General features: G+C 35.5%; 1 protein-coding gene across 4 annotated transcripts in view; it reads right to left on the bottom strand.

Annotated features, from left to right (window-relative positions):
• mgl (Megalin) overlaps positions 1-24903 on the bottom strand; it is a 266890-nt gene extending 241987 nt beyond the window's left edge. For all 4 annotated transcript variants that reach the window (XM_053750826.1, XM_053750825.1, XM_053750824.1 and 1 more), the window contains exon 1: positions 24667-24903. In XM_053750826.1, coding sequence (XP_053606801.1) covers positions 24667-24748 — 82 coding nt within the window. In that variant the 5' untranslated portion in view covers positions 24749-24903. The remainder of the gene's footprint in view (positions 1-24666) is intronic.
• Positions 24904-25433: the final 530 nt, after the last annotated feature.

A 25433-nucleotide genomic window follows, 5' to 3' on the forward strand; every position in this document is an offset into this window, starting at 1 on the left:
TTACCCATGTAACCTGTAGCAGGAAGAGTTCCTAGGAATAGGTTGGCCATGACGTATTTCATTGACGGACATAAAGTTGTCAATTATGAGTTTGAAATTAGTAAAAGAATTTGTCAAATATTTACACTATTTATATATAAATGCACTTCAACATTGCCTCGACCAAATTTAATCATTTGCCTATAATAATTATATTATTTTTTGTCAATCATAAATGTTATTTTTAATTTGTTTCTTGTGTTTATATGATGTGTTGTACAATAAAAAATTCATTAAAAATACTCCACAATGCTTAAAAATAGTTTATAAACCTACTAATATTATAAATGCAAAAGTTTATGAGGATGTATGTGTGTATGTATGTGTGAATGTTTGTTTCTCTCTCTCTCTTTCACGCAAAATCTACTGGACCGATTGTTATGAAATTTGGTACACGGGTAGAATATAACCTGGAATAACTCATAGGATAATTTTTCTTCCGAATGTTCCACGGCAGCGAAGCCTCAAGGCGCTACTAGTTAATTATAAATTTTCCCAACGCGGTCATTTTTATTTGTTATCCAAATACAACGGCGCATCTATCACAATATTTTGTTAAAGAATAAAAAATCTTATAAGTATATAATGGTCACCCTAGTCGCCCCGAGGGGCTGATCGATTACAAAGCCGCGGTCAGATATTAAAAAAGCGATTGTTCCGGATTGATCCCGGTTCGTCAATGGCGATCACGGATGGCTGCGCACCGGGAACCGATTAATTGAGCAAATATTTGATGAGTAAATTTTTTTTACTAAAACTGAGTGAAAAAAGTAATACCGGAAATGAAAATACTTTCAAAAATAATATTACTCAGACATGTAGCTTGGATTTTTCACAACTTATTAAATACCGTCGGTGCGAGGCCATTAAAGGTCGTGGTCATTACATGGAATGAAACACACACAACTTTCTTGGCATCATTAATGGAGAGGGTAGCCATTGCTTTCTCCATTTCACACACAAGTTATTCATCAATCAACCAGTGTGCAGGTTTCCTCACGATGGTTTTCTTCATCGGAAGCAGGTGGTGCTCTGTGAAAAATACTATACATGAGTCAGGTTCGTAAACGTAAACTCACGGGGCACGAGTAGGATTCGAACCTGAAAACTTTTGATCCACAGGCTGGCCTTAACCAGTATACCATCACCGTTTCATTGAAGATTTCATAAGGTGGATTGACGTAAAGCAGGTCGTAAAATCACAACTGAACGTAGAAAACTTTTAGGTTTAATTTTTAAAAGGTAAGTACAAATATATGAAGTACTCAGATGTTGCCCGGGGCTTCGCTTCCGTGGGAATTAGAGATAAAATATAGCCTATATATATATATATATATATATATATATATATATATATAGGCTATATTTTATGAACCTATATATATATATATATATATATATAGAGCTGAGCTGTCTACTCATATATTTAGTATATATATATATATATATATATTTGAATGGGATTATTCGTTAAAAATATATATGCAAAATATATATATGTGATTTGTGTTTTATTATGGTTTTTATTGGAAGCTGGGTCGGGCTGCTGGTTAGAGATAAGTGTTATTTATGGGACTTTTCGTGGTTACCGTGGTTATGGAAATTCAAAATATTCGTTATTTTTTCATAAATAATTACCACTGAAAATCCTTTCTAATACTTTCATTCCTAATTAAACCTGCGCTGACGGCCGCCATTTTGGTTCAATTTATCCGCCGAGGATTGTATGCACCTTTGAAATGATTTTCCACGCATCCAGCAAAGCGTAAAAACCCTTTTGGCGAATCACATAATTTAATTATCATAACACAAAGCAAACATACGAGAGAAATATTAAATGAAACCATTTATTCGCTTTATATACGCTGTACCAACGAGGTCAATGACTTCATATTGGTTATTTTTAATTACGTCACATATTCATGTATATAATCATCAAATCCAGAAATCATTTCTTTCTCCATTTATTTTATTTACTGGCTGAATCGCGCGGTGTTGCCCGTAAAAATGCACAGTACTACGACATCTACTTTATAAGGTGCCATTCACCAGAGGTAGGCTAAACGGCTTAAATAAAATAACAGACTTAATCGTTAATTTTTTTTAAATTAGCTTTTCTTACTGCTTATCTGCTTAATAGCTTTTTTTTTCGTTGAAAAAAGTTGTTAAAATAATCTTGTGTACTAATAAAGTTTTAAACATAATACAATTTTCGTTGAAAAAAGTTGCTAACATATTTGTAGCGGAATTTTATATACTGATAGTTCTGACTTGTTATTTTTACGACATTTCGAATTCTCGAACCATGTCAATTAAATAAAATTAAAAGTCTAATCGAATTAAAATTGGACGAGCGTTAAAATTTAAAGCGTAAGCAGTTACGATAGTTGCTTAATTTAATTAACCTATTTTCATGTATATAAATATAATAATATTACCATATTTTTATGTTAGTATATTACCTTAAATTAAATAATAGTATTATGTTATATGCTTATCGATTAAACGCCCATCTCTACCATTTATAGATTGATCAGAATTTTTGACCAATCGCCAACGAGTACTTTCAGGATTAGACAAATTTTCAGAAAAATTGGCCCAGCCGTTTGAGCGTGTGAAGTAGTAACAAACATACTCACAAACTTTTGCCTTAATAATATTAGTTGGATTTACAAGTTCATGCACACGAAAAAAGATTCTAAAGATGTGACTACTTTAACAAATTTCATGTAAATCACTGTCTAACAAGAAAGTGAACAAAACGAATTGCATTTTTTTGCCTTTGCAATACCAAATAAAATGGTCAAGATTGGTTGATAGCCACCCAGTGTTGCCAGCCAACAGGAGACAGCGCAATCATTTATTTTCATAACTTTCTGTAGTATCTGCGGAGCCCTTTCTAGATCAATGGCATCATAGTCGTGTAATGTCATAGGTCAACATAAAGAAAAGAAAAAGTAATGTAAACCGGAACATTACAATGTTATAAAATAATATTATTGCCACTAACCATAAATGGTTATAAAATGTACGCAATAATAACACATGCCATACATTTATTTATTTTATGGAAATATTATAAAACCATTGGATTTTCCAAGTACTAAGATGTTATTAGAATACAAAAGACTAATTCAAAAATATATTGCATTATTATTGATCAATAATCGTCTTGGATAAAATTTTATATATCTCTTGAATGTTTGTGTGGGTGATGTTCAATTAACATTCTTTTTCCTCTATTGATAGGCAAAGTTTTGAAATTTTAGCAACGTATCTTAAACACTTGGTAATTAATACATCTATTTCTACCCCCTCTTATCTAAGGGTGCGTTGCACCAATCAACTTTGACTGCGCAGAAAATCGTAAAGTAGGCCATGTTGATGAAACGTCGGCGGCGCGCAGATAAAGTCAACGTCGAAGTTGAATGGTACAACTCACCCTAAGTGTGCGTGCTCCTTGTTACATTTATGGCTCTGACAACCTAAGGCCGAAGTTAGTTTGAAAAATGTATTTATTTGTATCGGATTGAATCTCATAAATTTCCGTCTTCGTTGAAAAATTGTTGGCGTCTATATTGCAATAACTTTCCATTTGGTCCAAATACAATCTTCAAACTTCTCTTGTTTTTTCGATCCCACATTTTACTCTCAAACAAGATAATATAAAGTCATTAAAAAGCAATTTAATTCCGATCTGAAGTACAATCGCTTATAACTGTTGTCCCGCGCTAATTTTCCTTCGCCCAAAATAAATGCGATATTTTAAAATCCCTCTGGACCTCTTCAATTCTGTGATTCACTGCTGATTGGGCAGTGGTTTGGGATTCCTCCAATTTGAAATGATAATATTTCAATTAAATGTATTGAATTACCTCTTTATCTTTATGAGGCACTAGCTGCGTCCAGGGGCTTCGCTTCTCTGTGAATTTCGAGATGAAAAGTACCCTATTAAATATTGTAGAATTTTGAAAATTCGACAGTGATTTTACAACCGCCGCTTTCCAAGCGACAACCATCATTGTCTACCTGCTGGCAAGGCGACAAGGGAGTCGCCTCGTATTATGGATGATAAATTCTGGTCTATAACGTAAAAACTATACTTTACTAACTATACTTACAGTTCCGCCCGCACGGGGAGTGATCATCCCTATCCCCCGAAATAGTCATAGTAAGTATTTAAAAATGAGAAACGCTTGGTTCACACACTTGGACGAAAAAGCCACTATATATACTTCGTGGAAAAAGCACACTGTTTAAATGAGTTTCTTACACTGCATTTCTTCTCAGCAGTGGTCGTTCCGAAATGCCAGTAGTTTGTAGCATTTGAGAAATAATTACATAAATATAAAATTTGAAGTGAAAAAGTGCCTGGGAAATTTTAATTTCTGAATAAATGATTTCATTTGAAGCGTTATCTAGCTAGATAGCTTATCGCGCGCCCCAGGCGTCGCTTATTTTAATATCATTACGCCTGTTTGTCTTCTCAGAACGCACAAATTGAGACTGTTTGCTTAATTAGTTTGTTTCGTTGCCCGGCTAGGTGTTTCCTTTTTACGCTGTCGCAGTAGAACATACCAAACATATTATAACTAAGGCTTCATCGGTTATTATCTCCCAAAGTCTCTCTCTTTCTCTTATCTACGCGTGTTCGGATTGTGACGGATGCCACAAAGAATACCAATCCGATATGTAACAGGGTAATAGTACTTTTTTTAAGTGTTTCAAACATCCACAGGTAATTTGGCATAATTTCGTATTTTCTGCGATGCTTGAACAGAGAATTATGAAGAAGAATCGATCAGAAATTAATAAAAAAAATTACCGAAAAAAGAACACCCCCATTCAAAAGGACCATTCATAACAACGACAAAAGAAATAGTTTGTTTCTAGTTTCCACATAACTGAAGTAAGGCAATCTGAGCAGCCAACGAAAGTTAGACTAATTAGCCAATAAAACTAGTTAAATCTACACTCTGCAGAGCGGAAAAAGTAAAAGTAATCAGACGTCTGGAATTTTTCGTTTTTAGAGTTCCGTACATCAAGATGTGTCAATAGGTAAAGACGGCCGGAATGACCTAAACAGAACATTTTTTTTGTTTTAATTATTAACTGGTTATACTTATTAACAAAAAAGAACTGTTAGGAAAACGGTAATTAGCAACTAAATTAATTAATAAAAAGGAAATTAAGATATACCACTTTAAATTCACTATGAGCGCAGTCCCAATAGTTGACAAGGTTTTAAACTAGATAAAAACAATATATTTAGGAACATTACGATAATTCATAGACAATGCTGCTAGATTATTACACTACGATTTAAATTTGGTTGGAAAGTACATTATCAAAAACAACTTTTTAATTAGGCAGTCATCAACATAAACGTAATATTTAATGTAGCTGTTCTTTTTTCTTCGCGAACATTTTCGCACGTTGTGACGTCACTTGTTCGTTTTGTCATATCTTTGAAAGCATGAGTACGGTACTTTTTTCACTGGTTTATAAATAAAATGGCCTTAAAATAGTCATCAAAACAAAAATTAATCAACAAGCCTATTACCTCTACACAAATTATTTCAATCATTATGTGACTAAGAACAAGTTGCATCGTCAAATCTGACGTTGATTTTAACCAGCGATTGCGGTTAGACAAAATGGCGTACCTTGCGTTACTGTGCGCAGGTTAAAGTTAAACTTGACGGTGCATCCCTAAAACATCTAAAGTTGCAACAACAATTTTATCCTCAAATACGCAAGTATAATTTAGTGCTCAAAGGAACTCCTAGAAATAGTAATTTAGCTACAAAATAACCGCAAATTTATCGACGTCTCTAGAACAAGAACATAACACTTTATGCTTAGCAGCGCCCGTAATTAATTTCATGATAAAACCTGCGAATATTAAGATTTTATCTTGCAATATTGCGGGTGTATTCTCTTACGATCATTAAGGTAAGGCCTTCAGAAAATATAAAAGATAAATATTCGTGACATTATACACGAAACGAAAACAAAATACAGCCACAATATCTCCACAAGTGTTGAGATCGAATAAGATTTTTTATTCGGGGTTTTTCCATCCGGAATCATGTCAGGTGCATTTAGGCGAATTGACAAAAAATCTGACGATTTCAAACGTTCGAATTATTAGACCTTACTTGTGTATTTATAATAATGCAATTCCAATTAAAACTTTCATTGTAATTCAAAGACTACGAGATTTCCCAGTTCCCATGAGTGCGACCTTCGATTGCACAAGTATGATAGACGAACAATCAGGCGGACAGTCGGACACAATAATAGGTACGCGCGGTGCAGCCGTGCCAGCGTGTACCAGCCGCAAGAGATATAGGGTTGCCACTATTGTTTTATCAACTACTTTATTTTTAATTCTTTTTACAAACTGAACTGAAATTAATTGAAGAATTATTCTTTTCTATTTTTAAACGTAACATTTTTGCTAATCTATGTGCAAGATAGATCCAGTTCTTAATATGTAATTTGAATTGTTTAGGTTTTGTTATTTGAAAGAATAGCGAAAATAAATTGAAGACGGATTGTATAAAATATGTAAAAACAATCAGATTCTTGCACATATCATGTGCTATCGAGCTACAACAAAGTTCTCACCCACATTGCATTGGATTGTGTTTTGTTGCCTAAAAGAATTTCAATATTACTATTCTATTTTTTCGTACAGTCAACAGCACATTAACCTACCCAAATCCATTGCAAACTCGCCGCTATTATCGCGCCATAGAAGTTCATGCAGAGTAACTTGGTGTGCTGTACAAGCAGAGGTCGGGATCGGAGCTATACATTTTTTATTTTTTTTATTAGCTGTTTGAGTCCCACTGCTGGGCAAAAGCCTCCCCTAACTTCTTCCACGCATTCCCATCCTTTGTGTTCTCTTGCCATTCTTTGTCGAACTTTTTGATGTCGTCCGACCATCTGTCTGTCTATACAAGTAAATTCATTGGCAATCAGAGGGCAAACGACTCAATATATACTTCTATCTCATTCTGAAACCGGTATGTGTATGCAGTTGCGGGCAGAATCCAGTCATTAGCCAAATGACAATGTCATTATGATGACCAGTCAGCTAATACTTGCCAAACAAGTTCGTAAACTGCAAGTACAGGAAGTCTTGATTACGAGTACCTTGCGAGTGTAATTTTATGCTCCATGGTAATAGCAGTAAGGTATGTGACAGGTATGACGGGGAAATACTACTCCCAGTAGTTTTTATACTACTAAGTTGCAAACAGGCCCATCTGATGGGAAGTGGTCACCGCGACGTATGTACGCTTGCGTCACCAGGGGTGTACGCGAAACGCCTACGATTTTTTATTATAAATAAAAATATCCAAAACCTCATCAGTAAACCAATTACTTAAATAAGTTATTTGTAAATTGATATTAATGGGAAATATTTTTTGGTAATTAATAAAGTGCTTCGTTTTGACTGAATCACGAGTTTTACATAATTATGTCAGTAATTTTAATAACAATTTCTGAGTACGCCGATCAAATAATATGTTTCAAAATACATTTTAGACGTCGTAAATCAGCCATATAATATTTTGCCTAAGTGATGTCTTCTAGGTATTTTTTTCTCAGTACAGGATATAAATTATGATTTATTTATTAATGTTAAGATCATAGATATATAATTCTGTGAAACACGAAAATGCCAGGGTGCAAAATATCATATTTTGCAATTTTTTAATTTAATTTTTAATTGCTATTTTTTAATTTAAAAAAAAAACGTGCTTGCGTAAGCGAATGGGACTGAGAGGGTTATTAAGAGATTCATACAAAATTGCAATATAAGCGCATATTAGCGCTCTGTTCCGTTTCTTCTCCCATATTTATAGCAATGGTTACTCTTTCTTGTATAAGAAACGAATTTCTATAGTTTTAGGGTTTGACATATATATGCACACGAGAGGAAAGGAGACTATATCTCAACACAAAAAAAAAACACCTCAATCCAATGTAGAAAGATGACAAACAAACACACTTTCACGTGTAATATTATGGCAACATCCCACCCACAAAATAAAACACTAAAAAAATATACAAAATAAAAATTGTGTGCCGCAGCCCTAGTTTCGTGTTTTGTCTGGGTGTCAACACACTCGACAGACAAGTACATCCAAGTACGAGAATTTACGCGGAAACTGCCGTGAACAAACAGCAATGGACGATTGACATATCCACGCAAATAGCCGGCCGAGAGCGAGTCGAACTTGCACACAGAGGGTGCCGTATCTTCCGTAACACCGTAACCCACGAAAAAATTGTGCTCGACAAAGAATTTACTTGCAAAACCATAAGTTTTCATTATTTACAATTCATTGTTATTTGCGTGTTTATCTAATTTCAATAAATGCTATACGGATAAAATGTATAGCTGACGATAGTTAGACGCTCTGTCAGACATATCACTCTAAAATTACTTCGTTTGCTGGAAATGTGTTATTTATTCGATGAAGCACAGCTAGTTAGATATTTTAACATTTGTCATGAAAATAAGATTATTGTTTGTACACCCGTGGCTAATTTACTTTCATACTTGAACATAACAGACGAACAGACACCTGTGCCAACAAATGAGTCAAGCGTTCTCTTCATGAAGATGTCAATTCAAGGTCAAATAATATAAAGTGGCTATTTATTTTAAAAAAATATGCTTTTATTAATTGCAATAACTGTAAAAATATATGCCCGTTACTGTAATTTTATGATTGGCACATAAGAAATATTATGCCATTTTTACAATCAAATTAATCCACATTAAATAACTAAACACTATTTTAGCTTATTTATTTACTAAATCAACAATTTTAAGAGGCAACCCTAAAATTTAATTATAAGTTGTATTCACGCCAATTTAATTTAATTCTGTAAATAGCTATCCAGTGACCTAATCGATTAAATTGTCGTAAAACATACTACTCGTACCATACACTGCTGTTATAAACTAAAAAGCATTATTATACTATGGAATGTAGATATAATCAAGTAATTTCTTACTAATGTATTTATTAAACTGTATTGTTACAAATAAAAACATACTTATGAAATAAATAAATGGAGAACTTAAAGCTAAAACAATTCTCATCCATCGCGTCTGTCTGTATGAACGCGATAAAGTCAAAAGCTACACGACGGATTTTTGTATGATTTTCACCAATAGATAGTGCAATTCCTGAGGAAGGTATACGTGTACAATTTATACACGAACGAAGCCGGGACGGGCCGCTAGTTATGATTATAATAATTACAATTATATTAACATTAATGACCGTTTTTCGCGTTGACGTATTTTTTCAATTAGCATATCTTTCGCTTGTCATACCGCAATAACACGTCACAATTCTTAGGTAATGCATCAATTACCTATTTTATTAATCACTTGCAATTTAACATAATTAAAACTTGTACTTACTATGCAATGGCATGCACTCATTGGTGTCAATCACAGATCCGTGACCGCGTAACTGCTTCTGTCACGTATATTTGTTTATCTACAACAATTGATTTCGCTGAGAGGTTGATTATTACCTGAAACGAATGAAAGTCAAATTAACAATATTTAATTATTTAGGTCACACAAATTACACATTAAACAAATTTAGCCTGGTCTAGCAGACACCAATTTTATTAGTAACGCCGCTGCCGGTCATAAGACACATATTATATTTTATACAAGCTGTTGTACACAACCAGACTCTGATACCCGAAACATACAAACATAAAACATAGCACGTTACATATGACGTTTTTTCTATATTGTGTACGATTTGTTTGTGTACGCAATAACGTATTACGTGTTATAGGATATATGGTAGTTGCTTAATTTAAAACCAATTCGCGAGCATTTCCATACTTTGTATAAAGCGTTTTGTTACGCATTATTCCGGTGAAGGAATACATCGTGAGAAAACCTGCACACTGGTTGATTATTAACTTGTGTTTGAAATGGAGAAGGCAATGGAAAACCACTCCATTACTAATGCCAAGAAAGTTGTTGTGTTAAGTTTAATTCCACGACCTTCAGCCATGAGGAATAGACTATGAAGAAGACGCATTATTCAAATCGGAGAAAACCCTTATTTTTCGGCTTCTGATCGAGGAACAAATTTAGTCCGAATTTTCAGTTAAATTCGAAACTGTTCTGCTCGTTTTTCACTTTTCTCGAAAAGATAAATGATGTCATAGTTTCTCTCTGTCTACGGTTTAGTTAGATAAGTTATTAGCCCCTCCGTAATAACACCTTCAACATTGAGAATCAGTGTTGATGTATCAACACAAGTATTTATTTATTATTTTATAGTAGGTCTGTTAGTATTCTCACGCCCTTTTGCACTCCTAATCCAACGTGTCAGAGGTCAAATGTCGAAGTATCTCGATATTCTCTATCCTACTCTGCTGTTTGAAACATAATGCAACACAAATTATAATGTGCTGCAATCGGCCATAACTATCATAATAACAAACGGGAAACAAAATTGGAAACAATCACATTTTATTCAAAAGACAATAACGGTAGGTAATCAACCTAGTTTGGACGTGAAAGGGAGACATACCAACACACTTTTGTTTTGAGTAGATACAAATGTAATATTTAAGTAGCTTGCAAAGAGTTGGTCATAATATTATGGCAGTGGTGCAAACTCGTCCATGATCGCGGCCTTTCGACGTCCATTGAATGAATGATTTAACTGCGACCCGGGGCTTCGTTCCCGTGACGCAGTTCAAATCATTCATTCAATTTCGGGATATAAAGTACCCTATGTGTTATTCCAGGTTATATTATACCCGTGTAACAAATTTCATAACAATTAGTGGACTGCAAAGTAGATTTTGCGTGAAAGAGTAACAAACCTATATACATACACACATACAAGTCAACTTCGCATTTATAAGATCAGTAGGATTTTTTATTATTTATCATCTGCATCATCAAATTAAAGGCCAAGATATACATTTAGTAGTGATTGTAGATTAATTCTCTCTCATTCTCGCTTATGTCCTTCTCCTGATCCTGAAGTCCTTGCCTGTCTGGAAATACCATGTTTGCCTATCATCTGAAAAGTCTTTAACATCAGCGACGTCAAAGTAATTAGAGGTATATTATAAGATTCAGAAAAATCTAAAAATTATACGGAAGCATTACACCGCATTTTTCAGTATGTGTTTCGTCTGTATGAGGCATCTATTAATCAAAAGGGGCTCTCCCCGTGAGAAGAAACTTTGGATGATTTGCAGTTCTTTTGGTTTGAAAACGACGCGCGAGGTTTATCGATTTGGCCGAATCCTTTTTCCCAGATTTTCCAGGCTGGTCCGGGAGCGAAAAAAAAAATTAGAATGTGCCAGCTTCTTCTCCAGCAAATATTTTAATCAAAGACTCTATCTAAACTGAAGATTATCCACATATGCAATGTGCTAGGTTAAACATGACGAAGACATTATACTATAAACATATATAGTATCAATAATCCTTCATAATATTTAGCCTAGCCGATGCGAAGAATCTGCAGTTCACCTGTAAAAAGTCGTGTTAAATTATTGTCCCTATTTTAAAATGTATTTAATTAAAAAATGATTATAATAAGTAATAAGTGCAAAGTAAGATTAAATAAATAAATATAAAATAAATAAATATATTATAAATAAATATATTAGGACAAACCACACAGATTGAGCTAGCCCCAAAGTAAGTTCGAAACTTGTGTTATGGGATGCTAACTCAACGGTACTATATTTTATAACGAATACATATATAGATAAACATCCAAGACCCGGGCCAATCAGAAAAAGATCGTTTTCCATCATGACCCGACCGGGTATCGAACCCGGGACCTCTCGGTTCAGTGGCAAGAACTTTACCACTGCGCCACCGAGGTCGTCAATATATTAGGACAAATCACACAGATTGAGCTAGCCCCAAAGTAAGTTCGAGACTTGTGTTATGGGATACTAACTCAATGATACTATATTTTATAACATATACATATATAGATAAACATCCAAGAGCCGGGCCAATCAGAAAAAGATCATTTTCCATCATGACCTCTCGGTTCAAAGTCAAGCACTTTACCACTGCGCCACCGAGGTCGTCGATTGAGCGGGTGATCTTAGTCAATGCGAAAGTTTTCACATCACCAGCTAGTATAAATTTGCTTCAATGGGTCTCAGCAGTGGTCATTCCGAAAGATTTTGCTACGAAATTCACGCGGGCGAAGCCGCGGGCAAAAGCTAGTTTCTGAATAAACGCTTTAACTTTGCATGAAGTGTTCGACGACAATAACCAATCACGTCGATGATTGATTGGTTAAAACAAACGATCAATGCTGTATTTCCTTGAGGACAAGGAAAACAAAGGAAGTCACGAGACAGGGAAGCGGCGACAAGACAAGGCACCGTGTGGAAATCGAGCTGGGTGTCATCTCCGTTTGAAGGCTAGGTATTGCTTGACAGCTGTTGGTTTCCTTATTTGATTTGCGAGTGTTTAATTGATTACTATCTTTATTTTATCCGTGAATTAATTAAAATTAGGTACCGTATACATCACATAAAGTATTTTGCAAGATCATTGGTATTATCGCTATTAGATCCCCATGCTAGAAGACACGATGGAAGGTGGAATAAAGCTGGAACTGAGTGGTACCCCAGAAGTTGGAAACGAAGCGTAGGACATCCAGCAGATGGGTCGACGACGTAAAGGAAATTGCTGGCAACGACTGGAAAAATGATGGCCCAGGACAGAGACAGTAGGCGGAGACGGAATAAGCCCTATTTCCAGCAGTGGGTCACGGAGGGCTGCGATTGATGATTTATGGTATTAGCAGGATTTTATGGTATGATTAAAAGTGACGCATGCAAGTTTCATACAAAAATGTGTACGCGTGCACGTCGGCTAGCACCGGCCTCTAAACATTATTTGCGTATGATTGCGATATCCGGCCAGTCCCTCGCAGAGTTGCAGACTTTAATAAACATCGATATATATATACACGTACATTATGTACTTTTATATATTATTAGAAAGAAAAAAAAAACATTGTAAGAAACAATAATGGTAAGCCGATCTGGCATGATAGGGACCAACACTGTTCAAATGAGTTTCTTTCGGCATTTCTTCTCAGCAGTGGTCGTTCCGAAATGCCAGTAGTTTGTAGCTTGTGAGAAATAACTATAAATATAAAGATTGACGAGAAAAAGTGCCTGTGAAGGTCTAATTTCTGAATAAATGATTTGAATTTGAATTTGAAACCACGTGTCACTTCTATACCTGCTGACTGATTATATAATGACTGATATTCTATATCTATCATGCATATGAAACTGCATTACTCTTTAATTTTCCGAAGACGATACGAGACTTTCAACTTAGTAAAATAAAATGTCCATCAAAATCTTCAAAACTGATTTGTTAAGAGTTCCTAACAACCATGCGCCTGTAATACAAATAAGCCGTTTCATTTGATTTACAAACTACTCTAAAAAAGGAAGTAGTCCACAAAAAGCAAGGAACTAAACGAAATAATCCAGCCGGGTACGGAACCCGCAGACAGTTTCCACCAAGTTCACTCAAGCACGACTCAGTCATTGACCTTAGATACCGAACGTGAAAACAACGTTTGCCTCCTAAACCATCGCCCGATTTCTACGCTCCGTTTGAATGGGTTACGTGTAAAATCTTCAATGGATGTGTATGCAATGTGTTGGTGCGCGTAGTGGTGGGGGTGTTTGACATTCTTACCGCGTGTTGCAGGAGACACTTTCATTACAGACATACTTCTGAAGAATAGATTGTGATGGAATAAAAAATTGAGACATAAGAAACTTAAGAGGCGAAGTTCTTAACATTTAAAGAAAGACTTTATTTATACTATTATTATAGAGGTAAGCGTTTGTGAGTTTGTATGTTTGAGGCGGATAATCTCCGAAACTACCGAACCGATTGACAAAAAATCATGAGAAAAAATCTTTCACCATTCACTTGCATAATGTACCTTTGTATGGTATAATATCCAAGTTTGCTATAGGCTATATTTTATCCCCAGACTTCGCGACGTCACAGCCTCGAGAGCAAGTCAAGATGAGAGAAGCGCAGAGATGAGAGAGAGCTCTCTCTCATCTCCGCATTTCTCTAACACTTTGACTTTCTCTATTACTCTGGTCTGACAAGACCGTGTGAAGGAAGTGATAAAAGACAAAGTAGGGAAGCAGACACTGGGCTCTGCCGCTTAGCGAAAGAAAGCGAAAAGCGGAATCACTAGAATTGCTCGCTTAATCATAAAGGAGACCAAATATCCATGTAACAATCCTATGACATACATGCGGGCGACATTGGCATTGGAGATACGACACGACACAAGGCAAGCGATGTGTGTCATGCAACCCATGCATGGCATGTCGACAGGTAATGCATGGTATTCGCTTACATTATAATATTGCAAACGATTTAGAAGTCACGGCGAACACCAGGAATTACTGGGCTTCATGTCTTTGTTGAAAACTGATGATAATTTCAGCTACTTAGTTGTTTACATATAACTTTATTGCATGAAAACATAATAAGACAAAAAATAAGCAATGGCCGACGACTTATTCAATGGAGTTGTGAATCCCATGGATTTTAATTTTATATATACTTATATATATGAGTTTTTCAGTTCCTTAGGAGTTCTTTTCAGTTGTTATGAGTTTTAGCAGGTCCTACATGGATAAGCGGTGGTGGTGTAATGGTTAAGACGCCCGCCTGTAGATCGAAAGGTCCCAGGTTCGAATCCTACTCCACATGAGTTTGTATACCAATCTGGCTCAAGTATAGTAGTTTTCATCGTCCACCACTTGCTTCCGGTGAAGGAAATCATCGTGAGGAAACCTGCACACTGGTTGATTATTAACTTGTGTGTAAAATGGAGAATGCAATGGCAAACCACTCCATTACTAATGTCAAGAAAGTTGTCTGTGTTTAATTCCACGTAATGACCACGACCCTCAGCCATGAGGAATACGACTATGAAGAAGAAGACATGGATAAGAGAGACACAGGACTGAGGAAGGTGTATGATGGTGAGTTTTCATTTAGGGCAAAAAAGAAAGGTTAATTTCAAGGGTAAATTTATACACAGTACAGTAACATATCTATATCCCTCACAGTACTGTAGGCCATGGGTCGCGCAACCCAAAGTCCACGTTTAGCTGGATAGTGGGCTATTTATTGATCAATGAGATGATCGCCCATCGTCTTCGTCACGATTTTATTGACCTCTCCTTTGATTGGTCTCACAATTTTTACGTAGGTAAATTAAATGTATATTATTTTTTACGTAAAGGAAAAATTTGCACTCGTCTCATCTGACTTTTGTCAATGTATTATTATCAAAATTCACACAAAAGTAATGCGAACACAGAGCTGATGAAGCATATAGTTTCGTAACCAGGGTTTCGCTACACGAATGCTTGCGTGCCGTTGCGTTGCTAGCTTGTACAACACTAGTGCTTCCGGGGTTATGTAAAGCTCGACTGTAACACACTTAATTGGGTTTTTTTTTGGGACGATAAAGGAAATCTTTTCGAACTGCTCCTGAACAAAATCATACACACGTGAGACTCGCCATACGCCTACTTATTCGGCACGTCGTTGTTGAGATATTTATGATAACTCATAGGTAAAGACGTATTCTAGATAGGTAAAATATGTATTCTAGGAGGTATTCTAGGGCGGGAACAACCCGCGGCTTTCCCGGTACAATATTACGCGTGTTGACTAATCATCAAGGTTTTAAAGTTTTTAAATAGACCAAACAATAAGAAAAAAACCTGTTTATATATATATAAACAGGTATATAAGGGTAACTTTTAAAGAAGTTCACAGTGAGACGTAACGTCTGAATTGTGACTTAAAAGATTACATAAATAAACTCAATTGCGCAGGCGCACTGAACAATAGGCGAGTATCATAATTTCTCATGAATTGATGCGCTCACTACCACTGACAATAAAATAGATTTCGTCACGTAAACGCGAATATATCACGGTTTTCAATCAAAATTTTAACATCTAAAAAGGTAAGCGGTTACCGTAACCTAGAAACGTAAGTGTAGATAGATAGGTCACAGGCATAATGACAATACGTCAATGCTGAAAAGACAAGAGATTTGGAGTTCTCTGAGCATTCCACAAAATGAGGAAGGTGGAGGATTCGAACAATAAGGTCACACGGAGATTCCACGAGGAATGTGGAGAAGTGAAGTGAAGAAGGAATCCTCCCGGCTCCATCCTCACTTTGGCCCAGTTTCATTCTGGGCTGTGACACTCAGAGGTTTTGTATGAAAGAGTGAAAGTTGTGGAGTGGACACTGTTGTCAGGGAGAATATTGATTCAAAAAATTGCAAAGAAATTGATGAAAGTGTATGGATAATTATGAGATTTAGACCAAGAGCTCGTGACGGCAAAAATATAAGAGTAGATTTTACCCTATTGCGCCCTGTTCGACGACCTCGGTGGCGGCGCAATAGTAAAGTGCTTCTGAACCGAGAGGGCCCGGGTTCGAATCCCATGATGGAAAATTGTCTTTTTATGATTGACCCGAGGCTTGAATATTTATCTATATGTACGTACTTGTTATAAAATATAGTATCGTTGAGTTAGTATCCCATAACACAAGTCTCGAACTTATTTAAGCTAACTCAATCTGTGTGATTTGGTTTTATTTATTGCGTTAAGGGTTAGAAAACGTAAATATGATTAGCTGATTGACACGATTCAAGGTCGATATGCCGCGCGCATAAAGCCAGCAACCGGCCCACGTAGCGGTTTTACAAGTTCAAGAGTTGCTGCGAAACCCGTTCTGCTGATATCGCCGTCCTCGTCACACACCATTGGAGGGAGGGAGCCGGAGATGTTTGTCTAAACTGTTTGGCGCTGTTTGCGTTTTGAGCGTGCGTTTTGCTTAGAATGTGGGCCCCATATTCGTGGTACTTGTAATGAGGAATACTGACGCTCTAAAATAGTTGTTCGTTTTATGAATATCCTTGTTTTCTTACTTTTAATTAAAATATGAGCCTTAATTAATCAGAGCAAGGTACTTTTTACTCGTCCTTTCTGTTTGTTGTTCTTCTCACTCTCAAATAATCCACTTTACACTTAAGTAAATTGACCTCTGTGGATATAATACAGCAGTGGTGTATGCTGCGCCCGCGCTATATAATGTTGTCTATGATTAAGATGCCACTAACCCAAGCGAGGTATGTCGGCCGGCGCTAAAGACGTTAATAAAAAGATTCAGCTTTCTCCGTCCACAATCACTCAAAACTGTTGAAAACGAAAGTAGATCCACAGTTCTGTCCGCATCAGTGTCTAGACTACCAGTGTTTTGTCTAGAATAACATGGAAATCGACTTAGATTATTTTACAGAGTAACGGGAAAGTATCGGATAGCCGTATTTCAGTAATCTTCAGTGCATGATATGAATCACGATAACCTACGTTACTACAATGATATATTACGTTATAATTTACGTTATATATTAAACAATCTGTATGTTCTGATGTATGTTTGTTTCACGCTGTGTTTGTACGACTCTTTCACGCAAAATCTACAGAATGGATTGTTATGAAATTTGGTACACGGGTAGAATATAATCTGGAATAAAACATAGGGTATTTTTTATTCCAAAATTCCCATGGGAGCTTAGGCCCCGGGACGCAATTAGTAAATTATAAAAAAACTATCTAATACCGATAAGACACATTAAAATAAACAAATACATGACTTATGCGTCTAATATCTGGAAAACTTTGTATAGGTACCTCTACGTGTACGTTTTGTATACCACTTCATACTCCAACCGTTGAAGTATGAAGTAGAATTCGTTATTAATTTTGTTTAATGTCAAAAACACAGATGTGTGCGATATGCTCTATTATTGTATATGTAGATACTCCATACTGTGTTAAATTTATCTTCCAAATTAAGCTGATTGACGCCACATATCATTCATCTAAAAGCGCAGGCTCAGCCCACCAGTCTACCTATTGTATGGTAATTCCTCTTCATGAGAATATTGACCTTGCAATTTGTACACAAATACGTTTACTATATACGTTTAATTCGTTTTTCTCTGCGGTAGTAGGAAATGCTAGTAGTTTGTAGCTTTATTAAGTGTTATTCTACATGGTTTTGTCCGCAGATTCTCCCGCGTATCCCGCACGGAGAGTAGGCTATATTCTCCTCCTAAAAAACAAGATAGATCTAGTGGATAAAGCGTGAAGAAGTTACGAACTCACTTTTGTAATGTGTTTATAAAAATAGTTGTGATGATGGTAAGCATTAACTCATAGGTCATAGAGGGGTCAATCACTTGTATGATTACAAATCCACAGGTGATGAAACTGAAAGCAAGACAACAGAAATGGCTAGTATATTGCTGTCTTATACGAGTTTGAGTTCAGCTTCTAGGGCGTACGGGTCGAATGACCTTGCCACCCACTGTTAAGAAGCTTCCTTTGTCTGGACTTTGTCTAGAAAAAAAATCAGAAGTCATCAAATTACTCCGTGACAAGTGACAATCTTCAATGTTATTTCGTTTCGAAATCTCACTCTTAACCTATTATCACCTTTACACACTCAACTTTAAAGTTTAAAGTCCGAAATCAAACAACACAGTATCAACTTGAGAATTTAGTTCTGTCATCATTTTAAAACTAGTTCAATCTAGATCGCTTAAATTCAACTTTGCACCATAGGCAATAAGGTGTAAATTCGAGTGGGGCTGTGTACCGGAAGTGACTCGTTGAGTGGACAAGCGGGCCCCGTTTCCGGCGGTCAATGTCGCCGACTGTACGTGTTTGTAGCCGAGTGTACTATTCATTGAGGAGGGCTATCAATTTGTAGGAGATGGGGAGATGTCCGCAAGATAGAATGCTTGCTTACAAAGTGTATTGCACTGGTATCAGATTTTATATAAGGCATCTGACGTGACTTTTACGAATATCGTAATCTAGTAGTAACACACAAGTGAAATAGTCGAACAGTGAGTAGCTTTCCTGATATCTTTGAATTTGAATGATGACAGATTGCAACCTTCATTTTAGACCAAACCAAAATTGGTGATCTATCAAGTTTGATTTGTATATAAACTCGTGTAACATCAGTAGGATTCGAAACTGGACCTTTCGATCACAAGCGGACGGTCTTAACCACCATCGCTTTACGAGATAGAATACACTTGTCAGACTGACCAAAACTGAAAGACAAGAAACAAGAAATCGGGTGAGCATCAACGTCTAGACAAAAAGAAGAAGTCATAAACAAAATTATTGACTAAAAATGAACTGTCTACCAAAAATCGACAGACAAGTCCAAAACATAGTTTTTTCGATATAGAAATTGTTTAATTACAATGTTTTAATGCATTTGTGTGATTATATAGTAGCATTTTTTCTATGTACAGCGTGGCGGAAGCTCGGCTACCCTTGGAGTGGACTCTAAAAGCAAGGTCAATATTGATTTAAGATGGTATTTGTGTGTATTCTGACTACCTATGCTACCCTTATCTAAAAGCCAACACTTATATTTTTTTATTCCTCTATGTGTTTTGGTCTGAGAATAAATTATTACAAGAGGACAAAAATTTAGAAATTATATAAAAGAAGTACTTTGTAAAATGGCATATTACAAGTCTGATGATTATGCGAACGACAATAATGTTTGGCCCAAGCATGGTGCAGTATCCTCATAACATATGTTATTGATTTATGACATTATTACGTACGTTTTGTACATTTAGCTTTTTATTTATATATATATTTTGTGTGACAATTTTCAATAATTTTATTGGAAATACGTATTTTATTTTATTTATTTATTCAAATTTTGAAATTATTAATAATGATGTAAATTCGTCCTCCTAATTTTTAATATATATATAAGACCTATATTTGTTAATTGACGTCCTTGGAGAAAAGGCTGCGGTGAAGTTTGTTGCGCCGCTTCTTCTTCACCTGCGCTTTGGAAGCCGGCAGTAGACTTAGTTTAAGTAATTTTTTTGACGTCAATAAGTGATTTAGGTATATCATCCTAAATTGAATAAAGAATTTTGAATTTGAATTTGAATATTTTTAGTGGGGGTCGATTACTTTGACGTTAATTTTAACCTCACTGGTGCAACCCACTCCAAGTCATAGAAATAAATTATTTTTAAAAGTAAACACAACACACGTCCAAATATTAAAAAAATACGGCGCGTTGAAATCTTTTGACCGCGACTGCACGTCAAATCTTGCAAGTAAACTTATCTTTTACTAGCGCACCATCCCGTTTTCGCTCGTGTAAAATCCTAATATGGTATACAACTAAACCTTCCTCAGGAATCACTCTATTAATTGGTGAAAACCATATGAAAATCAGTGCAGTAAGTTTTTGAGTTTACCGCGAACAGACATACGCGTCAGAGGACTTTGATAAAAACAAATATCCATATCTGCGTAAACATTTGGGAATTACACAAATTAAGATAATGGCCGCGTAGCTCGTTAAATAAATGAATTTAAAGTAAACGAAAATCATATTTATACAGAAGATATAATTAAGTGAATTGATAAATCTATAAGGAAAAAATAAGTTTCTTTAGTCTCGTAGAATGACTTGCCCAAAATTAACATAGTGATACTTTATTAAGGCTACTAGGTAACTAGCTGCGCTCCGTGGCTTTGTTTCCGCGGGTATTACGGGACAAAACCTGATTATTTCTACCCATGTACCAAATTTTTCATCGAAATGCATCTATTGTAAAGTCAAAATCGAAACATGTAGTTATTCAGAAATCTCACTTTCACAGGCACTTTTTTACCGCCTATTCTAAATAGAATAAATTCAAATTCAAATCATTTATTCAGAAATTAGAACTTCACAGGCACTTTTTCACGTATTTTTTTTTATATTAAACAGTTATTTCTCACAAGCTACAAACTACTGGCTGGAATAAATCAAAGTTACAAACTACTAGCGTTTCGGAACAACCACTGCTAAGAAGAAATAACGAAACTAATTTAAACATTTGTGGATTGTGTGCGATTGAGTAACATTCACGTCCAATATACACACATATATATATATATATATATATATATATCTAATTGTAATGTTAGTTGATCTCAATCACGCCCTGTCACTTGAGGGGGAGCGCACCTACAATTAGATTAACGTCAAGGAAACCACCACTTAATTATGCTTATTATCCCACATCACATTACCTATAACCACGGTATAAGTTTGTGTACTGTCAATTAACGTGTTGTCACGTTATTATACGTGTTGCCTGCAAATCATTTACCTGATACTGCCTGACATAATTACGATATATGAGTAAATTTGCCCGCGGCTTCGCCAGCGTGAAATTATCCGCCAAATCGGAGCAGACATGATTTTTATAGTAACTTTCGTCCCCCATTATAATAATCAGGGAGTTGATTTTTGCAAAAACATGGAAGCCATGTTTTAATTACATGCATACCAAATTTAATCAAAATCGGTCCAGCGGTTTAACCGTGAAAGCGGAACAGATAGACTTTCGCATTTATAATATTAGTAAGCATAATAGTAAGATAATATGGGTTGATCAGAAGACCGAGCAAAAAGCTCTGACGCTTAAAAGCTAAGGAAGAAACCCTCAAACGAGAGAGAGAGTATTATTCACCCTAATACTTTAAATAGATTTAAATATCACATTTGAAGACAGTTTACACGTAACAGTAATTATAAAATAAATATCAAAACTCAATCTTAATCCATACATCCTTATCCTCACATATTACAAAACAAAGTCCTTTGCAACGTCTACCTGTCTGTTTATTCGCGAAACACTCAAAAACTACTGCGCGGATTTTCATGCGGTTTTCACGAACAGATAGTGTGATTCCAGAGGAAGGTTTAGGTGTATATTATGTTTTCACCGGAGCGCAGCCGGGGCGAGCCGCTAGTATCAATAAGTAAGGTCTAAAATGACTTGCATTCAAGTCATAGCTAAGAACCCCTGCCATGACGGGTCCACATTCAAAGCGGAGGCTTCCATTGTGCTAATTGTTATGCTAATTGCCTAACTACTAAATTAATAATTAGTTGTTTGAGTAAGGTTACCTCTATTGAAATTCGGGTTGCAGTATTTTAACCAAACCACACCTACAGGCCTACAGGTAATATTTACTATACTATTACGATAATATTATACTATACTATTACGTGCTGCCGGCCCACACCGGCTTCGCTCGCTCTGGTAAAACCATAATAAAAAGTACACGTTACGTTAATCTTGAACGTTTCGTCTATCTTTGTGCCAGATTTCATCAAAATCGGTGCAATCGTTTTTGAGTTTATTTACATTAACATTTTTATCGTAGGTTTTATATTAATATCTCTTCAAAACACATACGTCATCCATATCCATACCAATATTAAAACGTGTATGTTGTTTCTCCGTCTTTCACGTCAAAACGGAGCAACTGATTGAGGTTGTTTTGGAGAGCTGAAGATTGTCATCCAGACTACTTTTAAAGAAATAAACCTACATAAAATAAAACTATTTCTACAGAAAGCACTCGATACAGTCTACTGTAAGACCTATATTTGTCCTTGGAGAAAAGGCTGCGGTGAAGTTTGTTGCGCCGCTTCTTCTTCACCTGCGCTTTGGAAGCCGGCAATCAAAAATTCCAAAAATTTCGTCAAAAAATTACTTAAACTAAGAAATTAATAATTATTAAATGATGACAGTCAATAAGTGATGTATATCATCCTAAATTTAATAAAGAATTTTGAACTTGAAATTACTCTACACCATATAATCCTATACAATTTCATTGCAAATTCACCACTATTGCCGCGGCAAACAGTCCAAGTTGTTCAATTCGGTATGACTGTACCAACGAGGCAGCTTACGATTACAAATTCTTATTTCGAAATGTTTAAATTAAGTAGTGATCAATTTAACTGATGTCCATTTTTCAAAATGAGAAATTTCAAATGGGCACGATTACTTTTACCGACCGGGTCGGGAATCGAACCGGCGAAAAAAACCCGTCTCGAATCGTGGCCGTTAATGGCAGACTTTCCAACAGACTCTCTTAAATTTAACTTTGGCCAGCCATTGTAAGTGCAACTGCATTTTTTCTCGGATTTAAACAGATCAAAATCAAATCATTTATTCAGAAATTAGGCCTTCACAGGCACTTTTTCACGTCATAATCTAAATTAAATGATGTTTACCAAAGCTACAAACTACTAGCATTTCGGAACGACCACTGCTGAGAAGAAATGCCGAAAGAAACTCATTCAAACAGTGTTGGTCCCTATTATGCCAGAAGGGCTTACCATTTTTTAAATATAAATTTATGTATAATTTTTTATCAGTAATATAACATGTAAGTACATAATAAAGTACATGGTCAAAAGGTATACTGAAACATATTATGATTGTAATCAAGTGCTGATGAAAGGAAAATATATATACTTATATATATATATGTATAATTAACCAAACAAAAAAAAAAACTTCATAAAAGATCGAAATCACAATTAGGTACATCAAATAGTAGTATGATGTAAATATTAGTAAATTTCTTCATATTCTCTTTTAGATTTTGTATATAGTAATCAAATAATATTGAATACGGAATTTGTTTACTTTATCTACTCGGAAAACTTACAGCTAGTTTCGACAAATTAAAAACAGATAAGCAAACAACTATAAAGCCATTTACACTACACACTTATTGGCAATGGAATCCGGCGTCGTCGGTAGGAATTTTGAAAAATTTTGCGATCGGGATCCTACGATTGGACATCCCGTTTTCCTGTATAGGTAGTTAGAGTACACATGCACTCAGTCAACTTTCATAGATAGGTAGGTACCTACCAAAGATACAATGACCTCCAAAGTGTGCCGGTTCTGAGACAAAAAAATGCCGGCGAAATTGCTCGCAGATTAGATTTAATACAATTTACCTAACCATACAAGAAATTTCACTTCTTTCTGTGGTTTAGAAACTTTCGAACGTGTTTAAAACGTGTTTCGCTTAGAAAATTAGGATCGTAAATACATTTTTTTTACTCAGCTGCTTAAATGTAATTAAGTATAATACGTTTTAAAACTGTTTTTATACCTACAATTCATATGTAGCAGGGATTCATGTAAATAGTAATAAAGATACAGCCAATTAGTACGTGCCAAGTATATACTGATTGTTTCATGCACATATACGAAATAAACAAAAATTTTATCTTTCACAGTTTGATCTGAAGATCTGTGTTATGATTGTTTAATTTTCTCATATCTCAAACAATGTAGGCAAGTAGGTTTGTTTTACACTGCGTAAAAAATGCAATCGCTCCTGATAGGTACCTTCTTCTGTTCAGAAATACTGTTAACGCTCGCTAATTTTGAATAGATGCCTTCTTTGAAATCACAACTGCATGAAATTGAATATTGGTTGGCAGTACTTGCTTATGATAATTACATCGCAGGTTTATGACAAATTAAAATCTCATGTTTTTATGACATAAAACGATCGTCAAGCAAGTTTCGATAAACAATTTAGAAAACCAACCTGACAAATGCCTGGTGTCTATCTGAGCGGCGACCGAAGCCACCACCAGTAAGAGACAGAACGCCTCCCCGGCGCTCCGCATTTTACACAAAGTAACACCACATCCACATAAAACACTCACAAAACACACTTCAAGTTAAATGATGACAGTTAGAAAGTTTGGTGACGTGACGATCCCGGGTTGACTCGACGAAGAATACACACGCACAAAACAGACGCGCGACAGCGACTGACGGATTTTGAACGGGGACGACCGCGCCGGCAGGTGGGGTGGCCAGCCTTCCAATTGAAGCCTCCAACGCGCCAGTATTTCTTGAATTGGTAGGTAGGTAGCTAAGGTAGGTTAGGTACTTATTGGTAATTTTCTTAGAATTACGTTGTCTTATTTTAATTGGTTCTTAAGTCTGTGGTGAAGATAATTGAACCTTCGGACTTGTTTTAATTAGTGTAATTGTCACTGTTTAGGATATTGTTGAGTAAATATCAAACACTCAGACCCTTCTAGCTAAAAATATAATATAATGTAGGTACATACTAAAAATATATAATTGTGTAACTTAACATTTAAGTAAAAAAATATAATTATAATATATTCAAATGGGTCATTTCATTAAGCCATTTTTGAGCTTTTAAAAATATTAATAAATCAAGATTCTTGATAGGTACATTTGTACATAAAACATGTTTTATGTTCAAGATTTGATACAAATGTCATGGTAGTTCTAATCATACAGGTATACACCATTAAATATAGATATGTTACTTAA

Source organism: Plodia interpunctella, chromosome 10, assembly GCF_027563975.2.
Source record: "Plodia interpunctella isolate USDA-ARS_2022_Savannah chromosome 10, ilPloInte3.2, whole genome shotgun sequence".
NCBI lineage: Eukaryota > Metazoa > Arthropoda > Insecta > Lepidoptera > Pyralidae > Plodia > Plodia interpunctella.